The 23,985-nt window shown below is 44.6% G+C and overlaps 1 protein-coding gene across 4 annotated transcripts in view; it reads left to right on the top strand.

The window, feature by feature from the left end:
• The window catches only part of LOC133140426 (PDZ and LIM domain protein 5-like), a 93,769-nt gene extending 77,593 nt beyond the window's left edge, over positions 1–16,176 (top strand). For 3 of the 4 annotated variants that reach the window (XM_061260386.1, XM_061260387.1, XM_061260385.1), the window contains exons 5-9: positions 3,847–3,881; positions 6,870–6,887; positions 9,081–9,259; positions 11,085–11,115; positions 14,342–16,176. In XM_061260386.1, coding sequence (XP_061116370.1) covers positions 3,847–3,881; positions 6,870–6,887; positions 9,081–9,259; positions 11,085–11,115; positions 14,342–14,429 — 351 coding nt within the window. In that variant the 3' untranslated portion in view covers positions 14,430–16,176. The remainder of the gene's footprint in view (positions 1–3,846; positions 3,882–6,869; positions 6,888–9,080; positions 9,260–11,084; positions 11,116–14,341) is intronic. The other variant, XM_061260388.1, reaches the window with a different exon arrangement.
• The last annotated feature ends 7,809 nt before the right edge of the window (positions 16,177–23,985 follow it).

Here is a 23,985-nt window from a genome sequence, read left to right as displayed (position 1 = left end):
CAGATAGACCAGCTCCATACTCATAATTTCAAGTTGGTCATAGCTGGATTTTACAGTAGGGCCTCACACTGTGTCACCTAACGGTCCTGAGACGTGTCCTGGATCAGGGAGCTGCAGTCCTGGGTACCTTTTTTTTGGGGGGGGGGCTCCTGTTTCTTCACACCTCCCCAAAGTCGTCATCAGCCTTCACACTTTCCCTGCCCCGCCAGGTGTTCGGTGTCTGCGTCTCTGTAACCTTTTGACTCGCCTTACAGGAGTAATGCCAATCAGGGGCTGAATTCCCGCTTAGCACACGCAGCTTGTATTTGGTTGTGTGAGTGTCAGAACCCGAATGGCTTGGGCCTTCCTGCCAGGACCAAGACGCTCGCTCTGGTTCCGGGCCTCACACTTCCTCTGGGGCTATTTATCTTGGCTAATTTGTCTTGTTTAGCCGCTGTTCTTGGAATTTCCTTTCACATCGCTTTATTTGTTTACACAGGAGATGCACTAGGGGATCCAGGGATATATGAAGGATGGTTAATAATCGACTATGAAGAAAATGATGAATGAAAGGGCACATTTCAGACACTGCCTGTTTAAACAGTCTGAACGGGATATCAACCCGAGTTGTTTAGCCTGAGGATGTGGCTACAGTGTTTCCCCTGTAGGGACCACAGGACCACATTTCCCAGGATTCCTCAGGGAACTTCTGTGACGCTTACCGCACTGCCCTGGTGTGACGTGCAGTTACAGTTAAAGCAATACAGATGCAATAAACCTTGCAGTATAGGAACTAGGACAATGGCTCTTGGCTCTTGGTTCTTGGCTCATGCACCTTGGTTCTATATAGTTGAGGATTATTAAGACAGAAGCATCCTAATTGTCAATCCTCGCAATCTACACATAGCATGTAGGGGCGTATACCTTTCACCCCTGTGATTTTAAGTTGCAGTCTCCTGGTCTGCCCAACCAGTACCCACAATGTATTTCCTGATGGTATTTTTCCATATATTGTTCTGTTCTCTGTTCATTATGCCCTACAGTCCGTAACATGTCTTGTGACCACCGCGCTATGATGCCTCGCAGCTGAAAGCTCGTAGAACATGGCGTACTCCGCAGGCTTATGCATGGGACCGCAGGGATGGGGCTTCACTGGAACGACGGCCCGCCATGTTTGTTTTCCCAGATCGGTTGCTTACTCTTGCAACTGCAAGCAGCGTCTTCTTCCTGGACGTCTTGAGTGTAGTTTGAATTGGTGGAGAAAAAAACTGAAAAACTGAAAGTGAAAACTGAAACAAAACATCTAGAATGTTCCACACCTGCTACTGGATATCTCTAATTGACAGCGACGTTAATCAATTTCCTTTGCACTGGGCTTGGTTCCTCATCCTGTTGTTGTGGGAATGGATTGAAAGTAAAGATTCTTGGTTTGAATTAGCAGGGGCCAGCACTGTTGCCAGCTTTACAGAATAATTGGAAGCAAATGGTTTTCCCCCCTAGTGCAGTCAAACTCACTTCTCAAGAGCTTGTACAAAGCAATTTTAAATAATTATTTTCTTCAAGGCTCATTTTAAGATAACCTATTTTCATGCCATTTTCATTCTTGATACAAGAATCCTTTTGATGTGGGTTCTTTTTTCATGGATTACTTTCTCTCACGAAAGGCTTTCTTCTTGACAACAAATGGTTTAGGTTCTACCAAAAATGCAAAAGAAAATGCATCTCATATGATCTAATCTAAACATAATCCTTACTGTATATATACACGTATGTGTGTGTGTTTACACCATGCGTTCAGAGATTCAAAAATACCATGACTTTGTGAGTTGCGCAACAGCAGATCCTACGAGAAACACTGCCATAAATACCAAGGACCCTGCCTGTGGTACTTCAGGATGGAACTGGAGGAAAAAGTTGGAGACCTTCCCATCCAAACAAAAGGAAAAAAGTATAGAGCCAAATTCAGTCAAATTCTCCATGAGAACCGATTTCAGTCCACAGAAGATCTGCATTTAGGTTCCAACAAGACAATGACCCAAAGCGCACATTAAAAAATAAGAAGGAATGGCCTTAAAACATGGTGAGGAATGTGACAGGATTTTAGAATGGCCCAGCCAAGGCCAAGTCTTAATTCCTCTGAAAATCTGTGGTATGACCTGGAAATTGCTTTCCACCAATGCTCTCCTGGCTTGGCAGTAAATTTCCATGGAGGAATGGGAATGGTAAAAATTCCTAAATCTAAATGTGCAAAGCCCATACAGACGGGAGGCGCAGAGCTCGTATCACTGCCAAAAGCCCCCGGCACTGAAATCTACAGAGCACTCCAGGGGGGACATTTGTGGTCTTGAAGGAGAAAACTATTCTAATGCATTCAAATGTTAAGGTGTAATGTGACAAAATATAAAATATCAAGTAATATGCACTCAGTGAGCACTTTATTAGGCATTTATTGGACTTAGCGTTTAGACTTCTGCTGTAGCCTATCCACCTAGAGGTTTGATGCGTTGTGTGTTCAGAGATGCTCTTCTGCACACCACTGATGTAATGTGTGGTTATTTGCGTTACTGTCACCTTCTGTCAGCTTTGACCAGCTGCAGCACAGGTCAGGCTGGTGTACAGGTCTACCTAATAAAGTGCTCACTGAGTGTATCTCTCCACAAATATCAAATATAAAGAAAAAGATACAAATGAACTTCAGTGTTCTGAAGGCACTGTATGGTGTGTTTGTCTGTGTAAAATGTGCTTGGGCAGTGCATTTCCTGGTGATTTTCTGAAGTATTGTCATGTGACCATTGAGTAACCAGTTCCCATTCATGGTTTTAATTTGGCCCCATTCATGATTTGGCCAATGTGACTTAAAACACAGGAGTGCTTATTTGCTTTTTCTATCACGTTTACTCTCGGTGTATACCGTCTTCTCTCTGCTCGGTCTGTGAGTTGGAGAAAGCAGCCCGGTTTACTCTTGTTTACTCTTTGCACAGGGAAATGGCTGGAGCTTCCTGCAGATTCTCCAATGGCCATTCAGCATTGTCATCAGCAGCTCAGTGACCTATCCAGTGGTGTGCAGGGGCGGGCTCTCTGTAGTAATGTCCGTATGGCAGCGTATTCAATTCAAATATTCAAAAATTGTATTTGGTGGGCGGCCTGTAGCGTAGTGGTTAAGGTACATGACTGGGTCAGCCTGTAGCGTAGTGGTTAAGGTACATGACTGGGGCAGCCTGTAGTGTAGTGGTTAAGGTCCATGACTGGGGCAGCCTGTAGTGTAGTGGTTAAGGTACATGACTGGGGCAGCCTGTAGTGTAGTGGTTAAGGTACATGACTGGGGCAGCCTGTAGTGTAGTGGTTAAGGTACATGACTGGGGCAGCCTGTAGTGTAGTGGTTAAGGTACATGACTGGTACCCGCTGGCTCGGTGGTTTGATCCCCGGTGTAGCCGAGATAAGATCCCAGATAAGAGCAGCAGTTTGGGCCCTTAACCCTGCATTGCTCTTAGGGGGATTGGCTCCTTTAAGTCACTTTGGATAAAAGCATCAGCCAAATAAATGTAAAAAAAAATCTAATAAAAACAAATGAATAAAAATCTTGAAACATAGCTGCGTTTCGACCAGGGCGCCTAGATGGCATTTTACAGACACCACAAAAATGTTGACTGTGCCTACAATGTTATATTTATACACCTGCAGCCTGGACAGACCAGGTACGCTGCATGCATGTGCGGGCATGCCTCTGAGTGTGCTGTTTGCTGGACTGTTAGCTTGTTATGTCACGTTTATCCCAGAGGGCTGTGGCATGGTTTTGATAAAGTGGTGAGTTTGTCAACACTTATGTTTCTCTTTCTGTTTTTATTTTTTCCCATTCTGTCCGACAGGAGACTGTGACCACCACCGTCACAACAGTGCTGAAGTCAGTACTCTGACCCCGTCTGTGCTGTGTGTGTGTGTGTGTGTGTGTGTGTGTGTGTGTTCGTGTGTCTGTGACATATTGCCGTGTATGTAGCCGTGTGGTGTCGGGGCTGAGGTCATGAGAACGATATGTACACTGTCATTGCATGGTTGTGTGCACACCTGCCCGTTCGTGTCCTCCCTGTGTGTAGTGTCTTACGTAGGCTCTGTACCATGAGTGTGAAGCAGGTGGTAACAACAGTTCTGGACAAAAGACAGCGTGAAGTAAATTACGGGATTGAATCTGTCATACCGGTAAATTTCTAAATTGACTGCGATAAAAGATGTATCTGTTCCCCATCTGGCCGTCTGTTAGTATTTATACAGAAAGTAAGCATAGGCAGCGTGTGTCACTCTTTATAACTACTGTCTCATGTTAGGTCTATAGATCAGTGCGCAGAGCATGTTAGTATTTATGTACTATGTACAGAGTGAATCTTCCTCCCGGAGGAAGTGTGGAACACAGCTCACTATTGCGTCTGCTTCATGGTTGTACGTCACTGTTGCTGTTAGCCTCTAGTACTCACATGTACACACACACACACACTCACACACACACACACACACTCACACACACACACACACACACACACACACACACTCACACACACACACACACAAACACATACGCGCCCACATACACACACACGCACACACACACGCACATGCGCGCACACACACACACACACACACACAAGCACACACACATACGCGCACACACACACACACACACTCACACAAACTCACACACACACACACACACACACACAAATACATACGCGCCCACATGCACACACACGCACACACACACGCACACGCACACGCGTGCACACACACACTCACACACACTCTCACACACACACACACATGCACACACACATACGCGTACACACACACTCACACACGCACACGCACACATACACACACACGCACACACACACACGCACACAAACACACACACACACACATACACGCACACACACACACACAAACATACGCGCAAACACACACTCACACACACACGCACGCACACACACACACATACGCGCACACACACTCACACGCACACACATACACTCACACACACACACACACGCACGCACACACACACACATACGCGCACATACACACGCACGCACACATACACATACACACACACACGCACACAAACACACACACACACACACACAGTGGCTGACATGTTTGCAGTGTGCATAGATGAGGGGGTGGGGTCATTAATATGTTGTAGATGAGGGGGTGGGGTCATTAATATGTTGTAGATGAGGGGGTGGGGTCATTAATATGTTGTAGATGAGGGGGTGGGGTCATTAATATGTTGTAGATGAGGGGGTGGGGTCATTAATATGTTGTAGATGAGGGGGTGGGGTCATTAATATGTTGTAGATGAGGGGGTGGGGTCATTAATATGTTGTAGATGAGGGGGTGGGGTCATTAATATGTTGTAGATGAGGGGGTGGGGTCATTAATATGTTGTAGATGAGGGGGTGGGGTCATTAATATGTTGTAGATGAGGGGGTGGGGTCATTAATATGTTGTAGATGAGGGGGTGGGGTCATTAATATGTTGTAGATGAGGGGGTGGGGTCATTAATATGTTGTAGATGAGGGGGTGGGGTCATTAATATGTTGTAGATGAGGGGGTGGGGTCATTAATATGTTGTAGATGAGGGGGTGGGGTCATTAATATGTTGTAGATGAGGGGGTGGGGTCATTAATATGTTTTCTGTCAACACTATCCATCTGGCCCATCTGTCAGCACTCAATCAGCACACAAGCCTTCATGAACCACAAGGGTGGAGGGGCTAGCGTAAATCACAGATGGCCATGTTATTAAAAGACTGTCGGAATTAGGCGAGTTGTGTGTGTCTGTGTCTGTGTGTGTGTGTGTGTGTGTGTGTGTGTTATTTAAGCTTTTCTGAGTATTCAGAATGTTTTGTGTTTTTCTGGTGGTAGATTTAAACGGAATCCTACAGCATCATCTTGTGGTGGTAAATGGAACAGGCTGTGGTTTTTAGTGATAGTGCAGTGGTTCTCAACGGGGCCCGGGGCCCCAAATTGGAGCCTCAGTGAGCTGGCGAGGGGGACTTGAAATGATGCGAAATCACAAAATACTAAGATATCAGTCATTATTCAGCTAGATGACAGCAAGCAAGCAATTGATATGATTCAAAATATCCTTTATACTTTTTGTAGATATGTTTGCTGTTATGGACTTTTTATGCCAAATTTTAAAAGAGACATGTTTTTATGCGGATTAAAAGAATAAGCTTGACAAACAGCATTGGAGTGTGTACATATAGGGTCGTGATGATGTCAGCCTGTCATGTTTGGGGGGTTGGGGGGGGGGGGGGGTTTCCATGGTCACTGGGGGGACCTTAGGGGGAAAGATGTTCAGAACCACTCTGTGAATGGACACGTTTACTTTACCTAGCAGTGCTTATAGCTAGTGCTTACCATTTTTGCTATGGGTTCTGGAACTCCACTTGCACTCACAGAAGGTTTTGTTGGAGTGAGTGCACCCTGCAAGTTACGTGTATTCTTTTCATTCTGCGTTGTGAGTTGTGAGTGTTGTGTTGGGTTTCGTGTTTGCGGTGTTTCACTATGTACGTAATTTTTTTAATTCAGTGCACTGAGCATGGAAAGTGAAACAATATCTATATATATATATTATTCCATAAAAATAAAATGCAAACGCCAACAGTGTTTTGTCTGATTTCCATCCCTGACAGTGAGACCGAGAGTATTGTGAAGTAAGTAGAGCTCTGAAACTCCAGAGGAACTCGCTCCAGTAGTAGAGCGTTACAGTCGATTGTAAGGAAAAGGCCATGTTTACCTCATTTTCTTCTTTGATCTTTTCATTTGTCTGATTCTTTCCCCTCTGCTCTTTTCTTTCTATCCATCCATCTTCCAATCGCTAACCGCACCTGCAGAAAAACTCCACCCCCCAGGTAAATGGAACGGCCAGCTTTGCGAATCGCATTCTTCTCGCATTCTTTTGACGTTAAGCAGTTCTCTGAGGTTGCCTGTTGTTTTCCTTCTGGCAGAACACTCACTGTGTTTGGTTTCAGTGCGCTGTGTCACATCTGGGCCAATAGAAACCAAATGTGCTCTGCGTTTCACCGATACCGCCCAACGCCATTCACCTGAAATGAGCAGTTTACTATTATTATTCCTGTACTTAAAACTGGTAGGAAATCTATTTCATTCCTACCAGCCACATCTGAATTTTAATCTTTATAAAGCAGATTGTATCCCATTCAAGAAGGCACCTGGTAAAATTAGATCAACATGACTTGTTTTGTTATTATATAAATTATGAATAATTTATTAAGCATATTTCAAATGTTATGTTCAAAGTGCTTTCCAGATGAAAAAAATGAAATATGATAATAGAACAAATTAATAATGCAGTTAAAATAAAATCTTAAAATCTTAAATTAATAATAATAGCAATAATAATAATAATAATAATAATAATAACATTTATTAAAATTATGTGATGCAAGCAGAAGACAACCACATGTGATGAGTTAGAGAAATAAAGGTGGGTTTAGACAATATTCTCTTTGTTTGAAAAGTAATTGGTAGTCAGTGTAATGAGGCCAAGAATGGAGTAACAATATTATTAATATTTTATATGATTTATATTTTTGCTGTTCAACTGATGTTTGTTTATAAATGTTTTAATATTGTAATAATTGCTTGTCCACAAAGTTTACAAAGTGCTTCACAAAAAGTAGAAATTAAAAAAGAACAGACACACATTGCACCTGATATATATACAGAAATGTTTAAAATGATTAAATAAATAGAAAATGCATATAAAACATGAAGACAAATACATATTTAAAAAGGCACATAATAGTGACAGGAAATTTTTCATAAAAAGGCAGAAAATGTGATTTAAGATGGGACTTAAAAGACGTTACTGAAGTAATGATGTTGGTGTTGATTTTGATAATGATAATGATGTTGGTTTCGATGTTCATGTTGATGATGATAATACTGCTGATGATGTTAGTGTTGATGAGTAATGATGATGGTTATATGGTGATGATGATGATAATGATGATGGTTATATGGTGATGATGATAATGATATTGTTGTTGATGATAATGATATTGGTGTTGATGATAATGATAATGTGTTGGTGTTGATGTTGATGATAATGATAATAGTGTTGTTGATAATGATGTTGGTGTTGATGATGATAATGATGTTGGTGTTGGTGTTGGTGTTGATGATGGTGTTGGTGTTGATGTTGATAATTATGATGTTGATGTTGATGATAATGATAGTGGTGTTGGTGTTGGTGTTGATGTTGATGATAATGATAGTGGTGTTGATGATGATGATGTTGATGATAATGATAGTGGTGTTGGTGTTGGTGTTGATGTTGATGATGGTGTTGATGATGATAACAATGATGTTGATGATAATGATAATGGTGTTGGTGTTGGTGTTGATGTTGATGATGGTGTTGATGATGATAATAATGATGTTGATGTTGATGATAATGATAATGGTGTTGGTGTTGGTGTTGATGTTGATGATAATGATAGTGGTGTTGGTGTTGATGTTGATGATGGTGTTGATGATGATAATAATGATGTTGATGATAATGATAATGGTGTTGGTGTTGATGTTGATGATAATGATAGTGGTGTTGGTGTTGGTGTTGGTATTGATGTTGATGATGGTGTTGATGATGATAATAATGATGTTGATGATAATGATAATGGTGTTGTGTTGGTGTTGATGTTGATGATAATGATAGTGGTGTTGATGTTGATGATAATGATAGTGGTGTTGGTGTTGATGATAATGATAGTGGTGTTGGTGTTGGTGTTGGTGTTGGTGTTGATGATGGTGTTGATGATGATAATAATGATGTTGATGATAATGATAATGGTGTTGGTGTTGGTGTTGATGATAATGATAATGATAGTGGTGTTGATGTTGATGATAATGATAGTGGTGTTGGTGTTGGTGTTGATGTTGATGATGGTGTTGATGATGATAATAATGATGTTGATGTTGATGATAATGATAATGATAATGGTGTTGGTGTTAGTGTTGGTGTTGATGTTGATGATGGTAACACAGATGAAAACCCGTTGTTTCCTTGTGCGATGCCACAGGGCGCCCAGGAAGCCCATTGTGGAGACGGACATCCACTTCTACCACGTGCCCTCCCACGGAGACGCCAGCAAGAAGCGTCTGATGGAGGACACGGAGGACTGGCACCCCCGCACCGGAACCTCCCAGTCCCGCTCCTTCCGCATCCTGGCCCAAATGACCGGCACCGGCGATGGAGAGGGTGAGTTCTACAACCGCATGCCGACACGACCCGCTGACCACTGCACCCACACCAACACTGACCACTGACCACACACTGACCACTGCACCCACACCAATACTGACCACTGACCACACACTGACCGCTGAACCCACACCAATACTGACCACTGACCACTGACCACACACTGACCACTGACCACACACTGACACTGACCACTGCACCCACACCAACACTGACCACTGACCACACACTGACACTGACCACTGCACCCACACCAACACTGACCACTGACCACACACTGACACTGACCACTGAACCCACACCAATACTGACCACTGACCACACACTGACACTGCACCAACACTGACCACTGACCACACACTGACCACTGCACCCACACCAATACTGACCACTGACCACACACTGACACTGCACCCACACCAACACTGACCACTGACTGCTGACCACTGACCATAAACTGACACTGATCACTGACCACTGACCATACTCTGACACTGATCACTGACCATACACCAACACTGACCACTGACCACTGACCACACAGTTATACTAACCACTGACCTATAGCCTAGTGTAGTGGTCTTCACTCCTGGAGCGCCACAGGGTGTGCTGGCTTTTGTTGTTACTCAGCTCTTAATTGATCAATTAAGGCAGTTAATTACACAGTTAACTCACCTCACCTGGGTCTGAATTGGTTGCTGATATTAAGGAGAAAACAGAATCCATTACACCCTGTGGCTGTCTGAGACCAGGAGTGAGGACCATTGGCCTAGTTGCTAAGGTGCTTGACTGCGACCTGTAACCACAATAGTATCCGTACAGCTGTCAACCCATATTGCTCCAGAGGGGTTTGGCCCCTGCTTAGTCAAATAAACTGTAAGACGCTTTGGGAAAAGCGTGAGCTAAATAACTGTAAATCCTGCTATATCAGCACTGTCCCCATGGCGATAGCTTGGCTTCTGGGGATTGGCAGGGTCTGTTGACGCTCTGATGTGATTAAAAGACCCTCTGTCGAGTGAACTGTATAGACACAGACTTCCTTCAGGGTCGGAAAGTGGCTTCTCAATTCACACTTTTTAAGTTCATTTGAATGAACCTGAAAACTTTCAATTGACAAAACCTAAAAAATATACATAGGTACAAATTGAAGTCAAATTTTAGGTTTTGTCAATTGACAGATTTTAGGTTAATTTGAATGAACCTGAGCTTTAAATTCACAAAACTAAAAAATATATATACTATAGGTGTAACAAATTGAAGTCAAACTTTAACTTTAATCTAATGAGGCATTTCTTTCAGTGTGCTGTTGGAGATTTCAGATTAAATTCAGATTCAAATTTGTTTAAAGACTGGATGTCATAGTTGCTGAAGTGAACTGCAGACAAATGCTTAACTTGCTCTCAGCAGTTTTTATAAAATTTATTTCAGATTTTTCCCGTTTTCTCCCAATTTGGGTAACTGGAGGGCACACTGAGCCCTGTGACTCGCACAGTTCAGATGGGCTGATTCACATTACATTACATTACATCACATCACATCACATTACATTACATTACATTACATTACATTACATCACATCACATCACATCACATCACATCACATCACATCACATTACAGGCATTTGGCAGATGTCTCTATCCAGAGCGGCGTACAATAAAAGTGCAACATTTAATAAACCACACCGAACATGCGCGTGGATTTGAATGTGCTTAATCATTGTCTTATATTTGCAGTACTGAACATGAATCATTGCTAGTGCAAAGGCTTTGTTACAATGTTGACTTTTCAATGATCTAAGTAGGTTGCCTTTTTCTTTTACAGAGCCAGCACAAGAGGGTGAAACTGTGAAAAAGTAAGTAGCTGGACTTTATGATTTCAGATTGGATCCTGCACTCTGCATGAGTCTGGCGTTGTTGTTGTTACCGTTGCTGTTGGGATGACGAGCCGCTTGTGAAATGCGTTTCCCGGTGTTTCTGGCATTCGCTGTCACACAGACCCTCGTTATTTGGGGTTTTAGTGTTTATGCTTTGCTCCCCGATCCAGTAAATGTGACTAAAATTCTAACACAAAATGAGTTGGATTCGCCCGCGGGAGTCCCTTGCAGTTGGCAGCCTGAAAACGATTCCAGCTGAGAGGACTCAAAATGGCACCCAGTCTTTCACTGGCTCTGTCTGTCCTGCTGGACTGCAGTGTGGCCTCACTCAGACACATGCACTCCGTCAGAGAATGGTGTTATGGGTAACTGAAAAGGATCGTGAGCTGGGAGAATGGTATTATGGGTAACTGAAAAGGATTGTGAGCTGGGAGAATGGTATTATGGGTAATGGAAAGGATTGTGAGCTGGGAGAATGGTATTATGGGTAATGGAAAGGATTGTGAGCTGGGAGAATGGTATTATGGGTAATGGAAAGGATCGTGAGCTGGGAGAGTGGTATTATGGGTAACTGAAAAGGATCGTGAGCTGGGAGAGTGGTATTATGGGTAACTGAAAAGGATCGTGAGCTGGGAGAATGGTATTATGGGTAATGGAAAGGATCGTGAGCTGGGAGAATGGTATTATGGGTAATGGAAAGGATTGTGAGCTGGGAGAGTGGTATTATGGGTAATGGAAAGGATCGTGAGCTGGGAGAATGGTATTATTGGGTAACTCCTGGTATGCGTCGTCGGAGGATTAATCCCTTTTCCCCTTGCCGGGACAACGACTTGTGGGAGGAAAGACCCGGAATCGCAGGGAGACGGTAACGGGAATTGCTGTGAAATGAAGAACAAATGGGCCTCGGGACAACTTCTGAAAATCTGCGGCAGGGTTTGGTCAGCTGCCCGCCGGGAACCCCCTTCTTTCCCGACGGAAACAATATAACTGAAACCAAATTCCGCGCCTGCTTATGTCCCCATTGTGCAGGACCAGGGTTTTTTGGAACCTGCATATTTACCCCAGCTGTTGAGCCGGAGAGGTTCCGGGGAAAGGTCCCGTGTAAAGCAGCTGAAAGCAGAACAGGCTTAGGCAGCTGCTGGTGAGGTATCTTAACTAGACACGTGTTCCCTTTAACTTTACCTTTCGTGCTGGTGAAAGGAGAACTGAACAGGCACAGTCTGATGACAATGTCCCTGGGGTTTCTTTGCCCTCTAGTGGTGAAATATGATCACGGCAGGAAGTCTCATCCAAAAGGAGGAAGCTTTTCACAAAACGGTGCCGATTTTCATCCCTGCAAATGCCCACATAAAAAAACAGATACCTCACGGGCTAGAGGTAAAGGTCTTGTCCTCCAACCTCCCAATCCAACCTTGATCGTAGTTGGTGAGGCAACCACTTGATCTGCCACAGACCTGGGTTCAAATACTATTTGCTTTGGATTCAAATACTTTTCATAGCATTTCAAAGCATTTGAATAAGCTTGCCTGGCGTATTGGAACGAATGAAATGATCCCAAGCCTTCTCCTTGCAGGCCCAAATGCACCAGGCAAGGTCAATAGAGCACAGAAAAATATTTGAATCCAAAACAAATACGATTTGAACCCAGGTCTGATCTGCCGTGTGCAATCCGAGTGACTACACATGAATGACTGATGATGATATTTTGAATTAATGCCATTGAATTAATGAATCAACGAGTTTTGTTGAGTGGTGTTTTGCTTATGTCATTTGAAGAGTGATGTTTGGCTTACGTCAATGTGCATGTGCGCTGGTTGTGGACAGCTGCTGGAGTTCCTTGCATTCTGTTGTGTGGTAAAGACATAGGTGACATCGTATTTCTGTGTGTGGTGTGGCATTGCTGTGGTGGTTTTGTGAGCATTTGTTTTGTGTTTAAAATGCAATTATTAATTTATCTATGAATTAGCCAATCAATAAATAAATCAATTGGAATTTCACAGAGCACTAGAAGCTGCAGTAGCCAACTTTCTCAGCAATCGCAATGCTATGAAAACATAGAGTAAATGATAATATCCATTAAACCTGCCCACAGAGAAAAGAGACACATTCTGATTGGTTCATGCTGCAAACTACAGCACTTTGTTTGGAAAACAAGAACTCGACTCCCTGGTTTCAGAACCCAGAATTTTACAGTGTAAGAAGTGTATGTGATTATACCTCTATAGCACCAATAGGCTAAAAGTACTAATACATGCACATGATCCAGACAAGTGATAAGGGTACAGGACAGAATAACAACTTGGGTAAAGTGTAGAGTCTGTAGCTCCAAAATGACCACATATCTATTTGTAATTTATTCATGATTAATGTTTTGACCTGCATGAGACCATCATCGGGGTACACCAGTATATGTATGCTCAAGTTACCTGGCACGATAACATCATAAACGCTAAAGGTCGAACCTCCAAAAATGTGATGACAAATGTCCTTGCAGGAAAACAGGAGTCAGGAATAGCACTCAGTAGGCTGCTGCAGTACAAAATTGATGAAAAAAAATCATGCTGAAACTGTTTTAAGTTGTGCTGTTTTATGTTCTGAATATTTATTAAGAAGGTCACTCTTTACAATAAAGTTACATGAATTGGCATTAACTAATGTAGGAAGGAATTAATGATGCACAAAATGAATACATGAACTGAATAGCTGTACAGGCTAACTTCTCTGTAGTAGTTATTTAAAAACTACTATATTAGTTATATATAAATTCATGTAACCTTATTGTAAGGAGTGACCTTCTTTATACATATTCCTATTTTCATAATAAATTTAAAACGGCACAATCGTTTTTAGCCTGATATTCCTTAAAATGCTACGATTAAGAATAGTTATAAAGGAAGGCTGGAAGGCATGTTGTATTGACAAGGGAGGCCATGTCAGTATGAACACACACTAGGCGAATGATTGTAGATGATAGAACCACATGTGGTTTTTTGCATCTGCACGGCATCAAAAAGACTGTTTCAGTCAGGGTGGAACTAACTAGTATATTCCTCTTTTCCCCCTTCTCCACCTCTCTCTCTCCCTCCATCCTCCCTCCCTACCCTTTTGCTCTTCTTTCCTTCCTTCTGGCCTCTCTTCCGTCCTCCATCCTCTCTTTCGCTCTCTCTTCTCCTCCCGTCTTCTCTTCTCTTCTCCTGGGTGCCAGGTTGAACACCCAGATCATCGGACCCCGCTACGCCAAACTGCGGGACTGGCATCACGGCGTTTCTGCACGCACCCTCAATGTGCAGTAGCCCCCCTGCCCACCCCCCCCACCCCACACACACACACACATCCCATACACCCCCACCACCCCCCACACACACACACACACACACACACCCTATACACCCCCACCACCCCACCCCACACACACACACACACACCCTCTACACCCCCACCACCCCACCCCACACACACACACACACACACCCTATACACCCCTACCACCCCACCCCACACACACACACACCCCCTATACACTCCCACCACCCCACCCCACACACACTCACACACACACACACACACCCCACCAGCGCACTTTTGCGGATGCACGTGCTTCACCGTTTGTGTTAGCTCGCTTAGCGGAGACACAAAGAACCGCCGTCTTCCACACCGAACCTCGTTGTTGTCTCGTCCTCCCATGTTCTGTCTTGGTTCCTATCCTCTGCCCTCCTCCCTCCCCCTCTCTCTCTCTCTCTCTCTCCCTCTCTCTCTCTCTCTCTCTCTCTTACACACTCACTCTTATTGTTTATAAAGCTTCAGGCCTTTTGGTAGTATATGTGTGTATGTATTTGTGTTTGTGTATATACTGTATATGCGTGTTTCAACCTGGCCTGTTTCGTTTCCGCACTGGGGACATAGACAAAGTGCTCCTGGGTTGTGTAACCGACTGTCAGAACCCGGGGGCCCCAAATGTGCTGAGAGTGTGGCACGGCATACGGGTTATAGCCACACGCAAGCTATTACGAGCTGAAATTCTCTAAACAATGGCCCTCTTATGTCAGGCCCCTGTAGCACCCTGTTTGGTAGGCCTCTAACCGTGTGGAAATCCAGGAAACGACAGTTCCGGGGGAAAAACAGACACGGTTGCGTGCGGTTGCAAGAATAATAAGCTGACCGACAGACTTGGGCCAGGATAGCCGCACACAGAACTCTGCTTTTGGTCACGCCGTGATTATTCACAGGCCCGATCCGCCAGCTGCTCACGCTACAGTCACCCGCCGGTTTCCACGGCGGCCCGGTCAGGCCGTGGGTGGCTTGGCGTGGGTGGTGTGGCGTGCGTGGCTTGGCGTTAACGGCACGGTGAAGCGAGTTTGGACACGGGACAGCGGCTTGGGGAGAGGAGCCGTCTGGGAAACGTTCACAGGGAACCCCCCAGCCCCGAGTGAAAACACACTCCAGGCTGACGGGAAACATTCCCAGCTCCCTCGACCACCCACTGACCTCAGATCAGTACTTGGTTAAGGTGAAGCTTATCAAGTTTGTGTCCTTGCCCCAGTCGCTGATTTGGAATCAGTAACCATCAAGGGAGCAGTGAGTGAGAAACTATGCTGGTACATGTACAGTGGTGATGGGGATGAGTTGTGTGAAGAACAACCCTGGGTCATGTATGTAATTGTTTTGGATTTAAATACTTTTGTACACCTTACAGAGCTTATCTGGGGTACTGGAAGTGCAAACTTCACCTTCTGGTCCTCTTAGTTGGCTCAATTGCACCAGGGATAATCAAGCCCAGAAAAGTATCTGAATCCCAAAAATAACGTATTTGACATAAAGAGGAGACGTATGTGTGTTTGTGGTTTCATTGATCTTGCTTCAACATTCTTCTCGCCCTGCCAGCCTTGCAAAGCCTGCTGAGACTAGCGTAGTTGCTTGGGTTGATAGTCACGGTAAATGGGTTGTGTACTGAGCAGACATTTTGTATCCTTTGCAGCCTGAAATATGCTTGGGAAATGTACTGTAGCACTGGTATTTTAATAAAGTTTCTTCTACCTTACAGCTCACGCTTCCTCTCTTGGCTTTTTCCTCGTGTCCTTTTTTTTCTTCTTTCCAACTGTTGTTTCCTTCTCTCTTTTCTTTCAACAATAATGTCTTCAGACAGCCCCAGACAGACAGTGGACAGGTCAGGTAATTCCACATTACTTGCTGTCATGTCCACGTGCACTTTGACCTTTGGCACTCACCCCTGCTCTCGTCCTGTCCACACTCCAGTCTGAGACAGTAACTGTCAATTAACTGACCTATTTTGGGAAGGGTCTGAGTGATCCCATTTTAAGCCCTGAGCATTGTGTGTGCATTAACTCTTATATTGTTAGTTCTTCACAGAGTCACAGATGTGTATCATTGTAAGCCTCGAAAGCCTAGACATTTTTCAGGGATAAGAAAAGAAATGCATGATGACATGGAGAGGCTCTATCTTAACTCTAAAAGGTAGTGTTTTCAGCACATTCACTTGACACTTAGCATGTGCTACCTGTAGATTTTGACACTACAGTATGTCAGGAATCAGCAACTCGCAGTCCTCGAGGGTTTGCCTGCGGACTCTTGTATACAGCCGTGTGTCTCTCTGTAAAGCGCACCTTTACACAAGGTGGATCCCTCAGAGCTGAGGTTGGCTGTGGCTCCGGTCCAGTTGTCCAATGGGGTGGAAGAGGAATCCGCAGCGAGGCTCTCGATTGGCCGTGCGGTGGGCGCGCAGGCCGGAGGCGGGCTCGAGGCTGAGGAGGCGGAGCTCGAGCCTGAGGAGGCGGAGCTCGAGGCTGAGGAGGCGGAGCTCGAGGCTGAGGAGGCGGAGCTCGACAGGCCAGCAGGCTCCGCCCCTCCTCCAGAACAGCCCACATGCCCCGCCCCTCCTTCGGCCCGGACAGCTGGCCCCGCCCCCGCTCCAGCAGAGACAGGCGGCGTCATTTCCGATGCCCCTCCCACTCAGTCCCACGCCCCTCCTCCTGTTACTGAGAGGTAACAGACGGTCATTAATAATTGTTTGGATTGGCTTCCACTATTTCCACTTCTGACTGAACGTGCGGTCACTCGTGTCAATGACAGCAGAGAAGGCAGTAAACAAATAACTCATGAGATACACTATGAGATTACTGTTGTTCCATTACAGTGCAGTCTGTAATTATTTGGACAGTGGTACAATTTATAGTTATTTTGGCTCTGTTCTCCATCACATTGACGTGAAAGGAAACAAGGAATATGAGGTTTAATTGCAGACTGACACCTTTAGTTTGAGGCTATTCACATCCATATTGGACAATCCGTGTAGAAATGACATCCCTTTTTTATACACAGACCCTCCATTTTAGGGAGCCAAAAGTTATTGGACAGTTGGCATCTCAGCTGTTTCTGATTAGTCAGGTGTATTCCATCGCTTCCTGAGTGCTGGTAACCTTTCAGGATCTAGTCTTGATTTTGAGCTTTTGATTGCCTTTGTTCCAGAGTTGTTGCAGATTAAATTTAACCTATATTAATTATTTAATTTCAAATCTAATGTACTATAGTATAGAGCTATAAGAACAGAAATTGTACCACTGTCCATATACTTAGGGACTGCACTGTGGTGGAAGGTGTGAAAACAGCTGTTTGGACCCAAACATCTTCCCAAATGTATCTCTCTTTAATTCTGGATGCGTCATGTTGATGGGCATTTGTTCATTACACCAGATAAATATTTGATGTGAAATTATCTTCCAGAGTAGTAGAAAGAATTTCAGTGTAACACAAAACAGGTACTAAGTTTTGTCCTTTGTCCAGTTAGTCTCCCTGGGAAAGAAAGGATCAATATTGTGGTAATATTGTGGGGGGAAAAACAAAAGAAAAAACAAAAGGAAGCCAAACATACTGTGCATGTTATACAACACAGCCTGCAGACATATTAAATATTAATCCTCAGGTCCATGCTGTTCTTCAGCATTAATCTGTCTTCACCTATGACCCCACCCTTGTAGAAATGTGTTTTGAAATCTCTGCGTGTTGCGAGGGTTGTGAAGGAACAGCCATGTTTGTCCATTTGTCTTGAATGCCCTTTTCTTTCTGCATGTCCAGTCTGGTTTTAGACAACCTCCTCCACATTCCTGTGACACTACCTGATGCCTGCTCTAAGCAGAGGTAAAATTCCCCAATGTGGGCACCACCTGTACAACACCAGCCCCTTCACTGCATACCCACACCAAGACTCATACTATCCATGATCATAGGCTCCTTGTGTGCTTCTGGCTATTGCAGGGATAGAATGGAAAGGAGTGGATTAGACTAGATTGGAAGGGAATGCAATTTTTACGGAACTCGCAATAGCACACCAAGCTCTGACTGCATCTGAAATGCCAAAAATGCTGCCTTCTTAGGCAGGAAGGCATCGAGTGCTGTCCCATTCAAACGTGCGCAAAAAGGGATGCCTTCTAAGGTGTCTTTGCAATTAACCTCAGGCTTCTTACTTCCGTTAAATTAATGGCTGAAAACAGAGTTTCCACTGAACTGTAAAAGTGCTCGTCCACAAGCACAAGTTTGCAGCACGCACAATATTTAGTTGTCATAGGCCTGCATGTCCAGTCACATGACAGCTTTGTATGAAGCAGGCCTAACGTTATGCTACCTAGCAACCCAGACAGAGCCATTTCACGTAGGCTAACATGGCTAACTGAGTTAGCCTGGTTAGTTTCTTGACATTTTGACTCAATATTATTGTCTTGAAAAGCGAATACACAATTTAGCCTTTTATAACCGCAGACAACCTACTACTTGTTGCGGCTTGTTGCAACAAACTAACGGCTTCCTGGATGGATGACAACAAGTTTCAACTGGCAGCACTCGACTCTTCTCATGTGTAGTCAACGCCGTACTTGCCGTTGAACATAGAGTTTTACGCTGATCATGTCAAAGCAGCTTTTTCCGGCGTTCACATGTCGACAGCAAAAAAAACCTGTTATACCGTGCGTTAATGCGGAACAGGCAGTGACTGCAGTTGCATAGGTTGCGGTGTGTGGTATGAAACCTTGGCGGAGGTTGCGGTGTGTGGTATGAAACCTTGGCGGAGGTTGCGGTGTGTGGTATGAAACCTTGGCGGAGGTTGAGGTGTGTGGTATGAAACCTTGGCGGAGGTTGAGGTGTGTGGTATGAAACCTTGGCGGAGGTTGCGGTGTGTGGTATGAAACCTTGGCGGAGGTTGCGGTGTGTGGTATGAAACCTTGGCGGAGGTTGAGGTGTGTGGTATGAAACCTTGGCGGAGGTTGCGGTGTGTGGTATGAAACCTTGGGGGAGGTTGCGGTGTGTGGTAGGCGGAGGTTGCTGTGTGTGGTAGGCGGAGGTTGCGGTGTGTGGTCTCACTGAAACACACTGCATGCTCAGTTTGCCGACGACTCCGTACCTCTACCATGTGAATGCAGCATTAAAGGCCAGAGTCTGGATTTACGAGCGTTAGTCGAGCGTTTTTCTCCGGGTGATCCAGACAGTCTTTAGTCCTAATTGGAAGCATCCTGTGAGACTGCTGTCTACTCTGTTCTCCTTATTGAGGACAAGCCATTCTTATGGCCTGAATACTCACCCTCTTATTTTTGCACAGTGCTGTGATCCCCGTGTCCGGAGCACCTACTTCATCAGATAGTGCACGCAGTACCACCTCTCAGCCACCAGGTGGTGGAAACGGACAGTAGTGAATTGACAGAACAGTTTTCTGCTGAGGTTTCCTAAACCCCCAACTTTCTCAGGCACACACAGATGTCACTCTCTGTTGCATTCGAAGGCTTGATGCTGCCTTCTTAGGTACTTTCATTAGGCTGATTTTGAAGACAGCATCGATGCACCCTTAGCTGGGTAGGCTATCCCATAATCTTTGCGATTAACTTTATGCTTCTTACTGTGGTGGAGTTTGCACAGAACTATAAAAGAGGTCATCCACAAGTGCAAGTATACAGCAAGCTCGATATTTTGTTTTTATTTTATGAACATTTTAATTAACACAATGTAAAAACATATGTTTTTAAGCCTCTGTGAGCTTCCTATGAATTGGACAGCTAAATTGCTTGTAATCACACAGCACATAATCGTGTTATTTTCACTCTAGCATTTCAAAGTTCATAGTGCGTCTAATTGCATGCAGCCTAAGCACCTCTGAAGGGTAGGTCAATTTGGAGGACAGTGGCTGATCAGCCAGCAAGCATCAAGCCGACTACCTTCAGTTTCAGATGCAGGCCCTGTCTCCAGCACCTCTGAGGTACAGAGATAGTCAAATCAGCTGGCTGAGTGCATGGGTGGAAGAAACAATGGTGATCGAATGTAGGCCGTTGATTTCACATATAAACAAAGAAGGTGGAGTCTCACCTGTCACTTTCCTCGGTCTTTATTCAGTTATTCATTTCCACCCGCCATTTTGTGTCACTGTCTGAGGGGTGCAGAAAGGCTCTCTTCAGGAACCCTCTGGACTTCCTGCCGCGTGGGGCACCGTGCCCCCCACCCCTCACCCCCAGCGCCCGCCCTCATCGGGCAGTGGATACCGTCACCACTGTGGCCCGCTCCCCGGCCAGGTAGACACGCCAAACCGCTCCAGGAGAGCAGACGACTACACGCGTGTGCATTAGTGTGAGCGACACGCTTCCTATTAACCATATTTCACTAACAACCAAAACTGCCCACTGGTGTACAAAGAAACTCTTTGTGCACTCCAAAAAAAACAAAAAAATTGTCTGTCTTAACAAGTAATTTAGTTATATTTAGACTTTAAATCTTATTGTTTGCTAAATGAGACAATGCCAAGGACGTAAGACAGTGTCTTCTTTGACTTGTCAAGCAAACATTAACTTAAAACAAGTTAATATTTTGTATTTGAGAGAAAAAAAGAGCTTAAATCTTATTGCAAGACAAAAACTCTTGTTAAGACAGACATTTTTGCCGTGTGACTAATGCCTAAAAATGAATATGTTAAGAAAACCCCACACTGTAGCCTCGCACCTTGACTGTTAGAAAAATATCCACTCAGCGAGCTAGACAAGTGTACCAAAGGATGGTACTGGGCTATATTAAGGGTTCAGGGTCACATACGTGCTTTAATATTAGTAGAGGGCATGATATTTCCACATTCCATCTACATCTGAATCTGAATTTTAAATATATACCAGGATGTGACATGACTAAATCACAGATCATTTTTGGACTTCACGCTTGGCTTGCGTCAGTGACATCACCTCCTTTATGGACGGGGCTTATGTATAGAATTCATATTCTTTCTCTTTTTCGCTCTGTCTATTTCTTTCCCTATTCTAACGGGGTTGGGGCTAGGCGGCCAGAGGGAGCCACCCGGCCGTCCCTATTAGACGCCCTTCTCATCACCCCCGTCTTCAAGGCCCCGCTCCTTAGACTCAGGAAGAAGAAGCGGCGGTCCACCAGCGCCCTCCATCTTCAGAAGATAAAGAGGTAGCATGTGAGGTCCATCTTCAGAAGATAAAGAGGTAGCATGTGAGGTCCATCTTCAGAAGATAAAGAGGTAGCATGTGAGGTCCATCTTCAGAAGATAAAGAGGTAGAATGTGAGGTCCATCTTCAGAAGATAAAGAGGTAGCATGTGAGGTCCATCTTCAGAAGATAAAGAGGTAGCATGTGAGGTCCATCTTCAGAAGATAAAGAGGTAGCATGTGAGGTCCATCTTCAGAAGATAAAGAGGTAGCATGTGAGGTCCATCTTCAGAAGATAAAGAGGTAGCATGTGAGGTCCATCTTCAGAAGATAAAGAGGTAGCATGTGAGGTCCATCTTCAGAAGATAGAGTTAGCGGGTGTGAGGTCCATCTTCAGAAGATAAAGAGTTAGCGGGTGTGAGATCCATCTTCAGAAGATAAAGCATTATCAGGGTGTGAGGTCCATCTTCAGAAGATAAAGCATTATCAGGGTGTGAGGTCCATCTTCAGAAAATAAAGAGTCATCAGGGTGTGAGGTCGAAGGCCGAAGGTCCTCGGGGAGGAATGTTCCACACGTTAGAGACGTGCGTGTTTTTCAGATGCACTGTAGTTTTTCAATGTAGCCAACTCTGGTTTGGTGGTGGAGCGATGGAAAATCCAGGTTCAGGAAGTCCTACCCAGTATTTTGTTCCAATCACCTGGATTTGCTGATTAGCGCAATTCTTCAGCTGGGAGGTAGAGCTAATGAGTGAGTTCATGGGTAGAAGAAACACATGGCAGGATTTTTGCTTTCTGACCCATGGACTTTCTATCTCTGGTGGTGGAATGAAGAAATGTATCAACTCAGCGCAGTGAATCAATAAAATAAAAAAATTCAGATCTACTGTGAGACATTATAAAAACCCCTAAAAACCCAAAACTAAGTAATGGGCAATGAGGAGTAGTCTAACCAGGACAGTCTACAAGAAACACAACTTCTTCATCCAAGAAAGCTCACAAAAGTGACAGATAGGCGATGCGTGGATCGGTTTCTGTCAGCCACTGGGCTCTGGTCTTTCCTGAGGTTTTAGATCTCTTAGCCAGTTTTACAGAAGCCTTATTGCTCTGTGCTCCCTTAGTTGGGTGGGCGAGGGAGGGGAGGGGGCGCCTCCAGCGAAACAGCGGGCAGCCGGGGATCCAACGGCCGTCGCTTCTGCTGCCTTGCACCGCCCCGGTAACAGCCCCGGCAACAGCCGCGTTACGTCTCGGATACGGCGGATACGGCGGGTACGGCATGGCGCGGCAGCTGCGGTCAGTGTGAAATAACTCGGCACGGCCAGCGGTCTCGCGCCGCGCGAGAACGGCCTTTAAAACACACTGTGCAGACGTTTTAGGCAGGTGTGAAAAAAGGCTGTAAAGTAAGAATGCTTTCAAAAATAGAAATGATAATAGTTTATTTTTATTAATTAACAAAATGCAAAGTGAATGAACAGAAGAAAGATCTAAATCAAATCAATATTTGGCGTGACCACCCTTTGCCTTCAAACCAGCATCAATTCTTCTAGGTACACTTGCACAAATTCAGGGATTTTGTAGGCATATATTCAGGTGTGTGATTAACCAATTATACCAAACAGGAGCTAATGATCATCAATTTAATATTGAAACACAATCATTAACTGAAACAGACACAGCTGTGTAGGAGGGTTAAAACTGGGTGAGGAACACAGAGGAACTCTGCTTCCAAGGTGAGGTTGCTGAAGACAGTTTAATGTCAGAAGTCATACACCATGGCAAGACTGAGCACAGCAACAAGACACAAGGTAGTTATACTGTATCAGCACGGTCTCTCCCAGGCAGAAATTTCAAGACAGAGCTTGGACAGCACATCTGGAAACAGGGGTTTGTCCAAGCTCTGTTAAAGAAGCACAAAGAAACAGGCAACGTTGAGGACCGTAGACGCAGTGGTCGGCCAAGGAAACTTAGTGCAGCAGATGAAAGACGCATCATGCTTACTTCCCTTCACAATTGGAAGATGTCCAGCAGTGCCATCAGCTCACTGGCAGAAACCAGTGGGACCCAGGTACACCCATCTACTGTGCAGAGAAGTCTGATCAAAAGTGCGACCAAAAAGCCATACCTCCGACATGGAAACAAGGCCAAGCGACTCCGCTATGCATGAAAACACAGGAACTGGGGTGCAGAAAAATGGCAGCAGGTTCTCTCAAATATTTGGCTGTAGCAGAAGGCAGTTTGTTCGCCGAAGGGCTGGAGAGTGGTACAAGAATGAGTGTCATCTTGTCACTCAGGGTAGATGGGCCCTTGGTCCAATGGCTGCTCAGACCAGCTGGTGGATGGTAGGGGATCAAAAACAAGTGGTACTTGGCACACACCTGCTCCCAATAAAAGGGTATTTGTCAAAGCCTCTCTAAAGTGGGAAATTT

This window comes from Conger conger, chromosome 11 (assembly GCF_963514075.1).
Source record: "Conger conger chromosome 11, fConCon1.1, whole genome shotgun sequence".
Taxonomy (NCBI): Eukaryota; Metazoa; Chordata; class Actinopteri; order Anguilliformes; family Congridae; genus Conger; species Conger conger.
The sequence above is the reverse complement of the archived record's forward strand: the minus strand, read 5'-3'. Positions and strand labels throughout refer to the sequence as shown.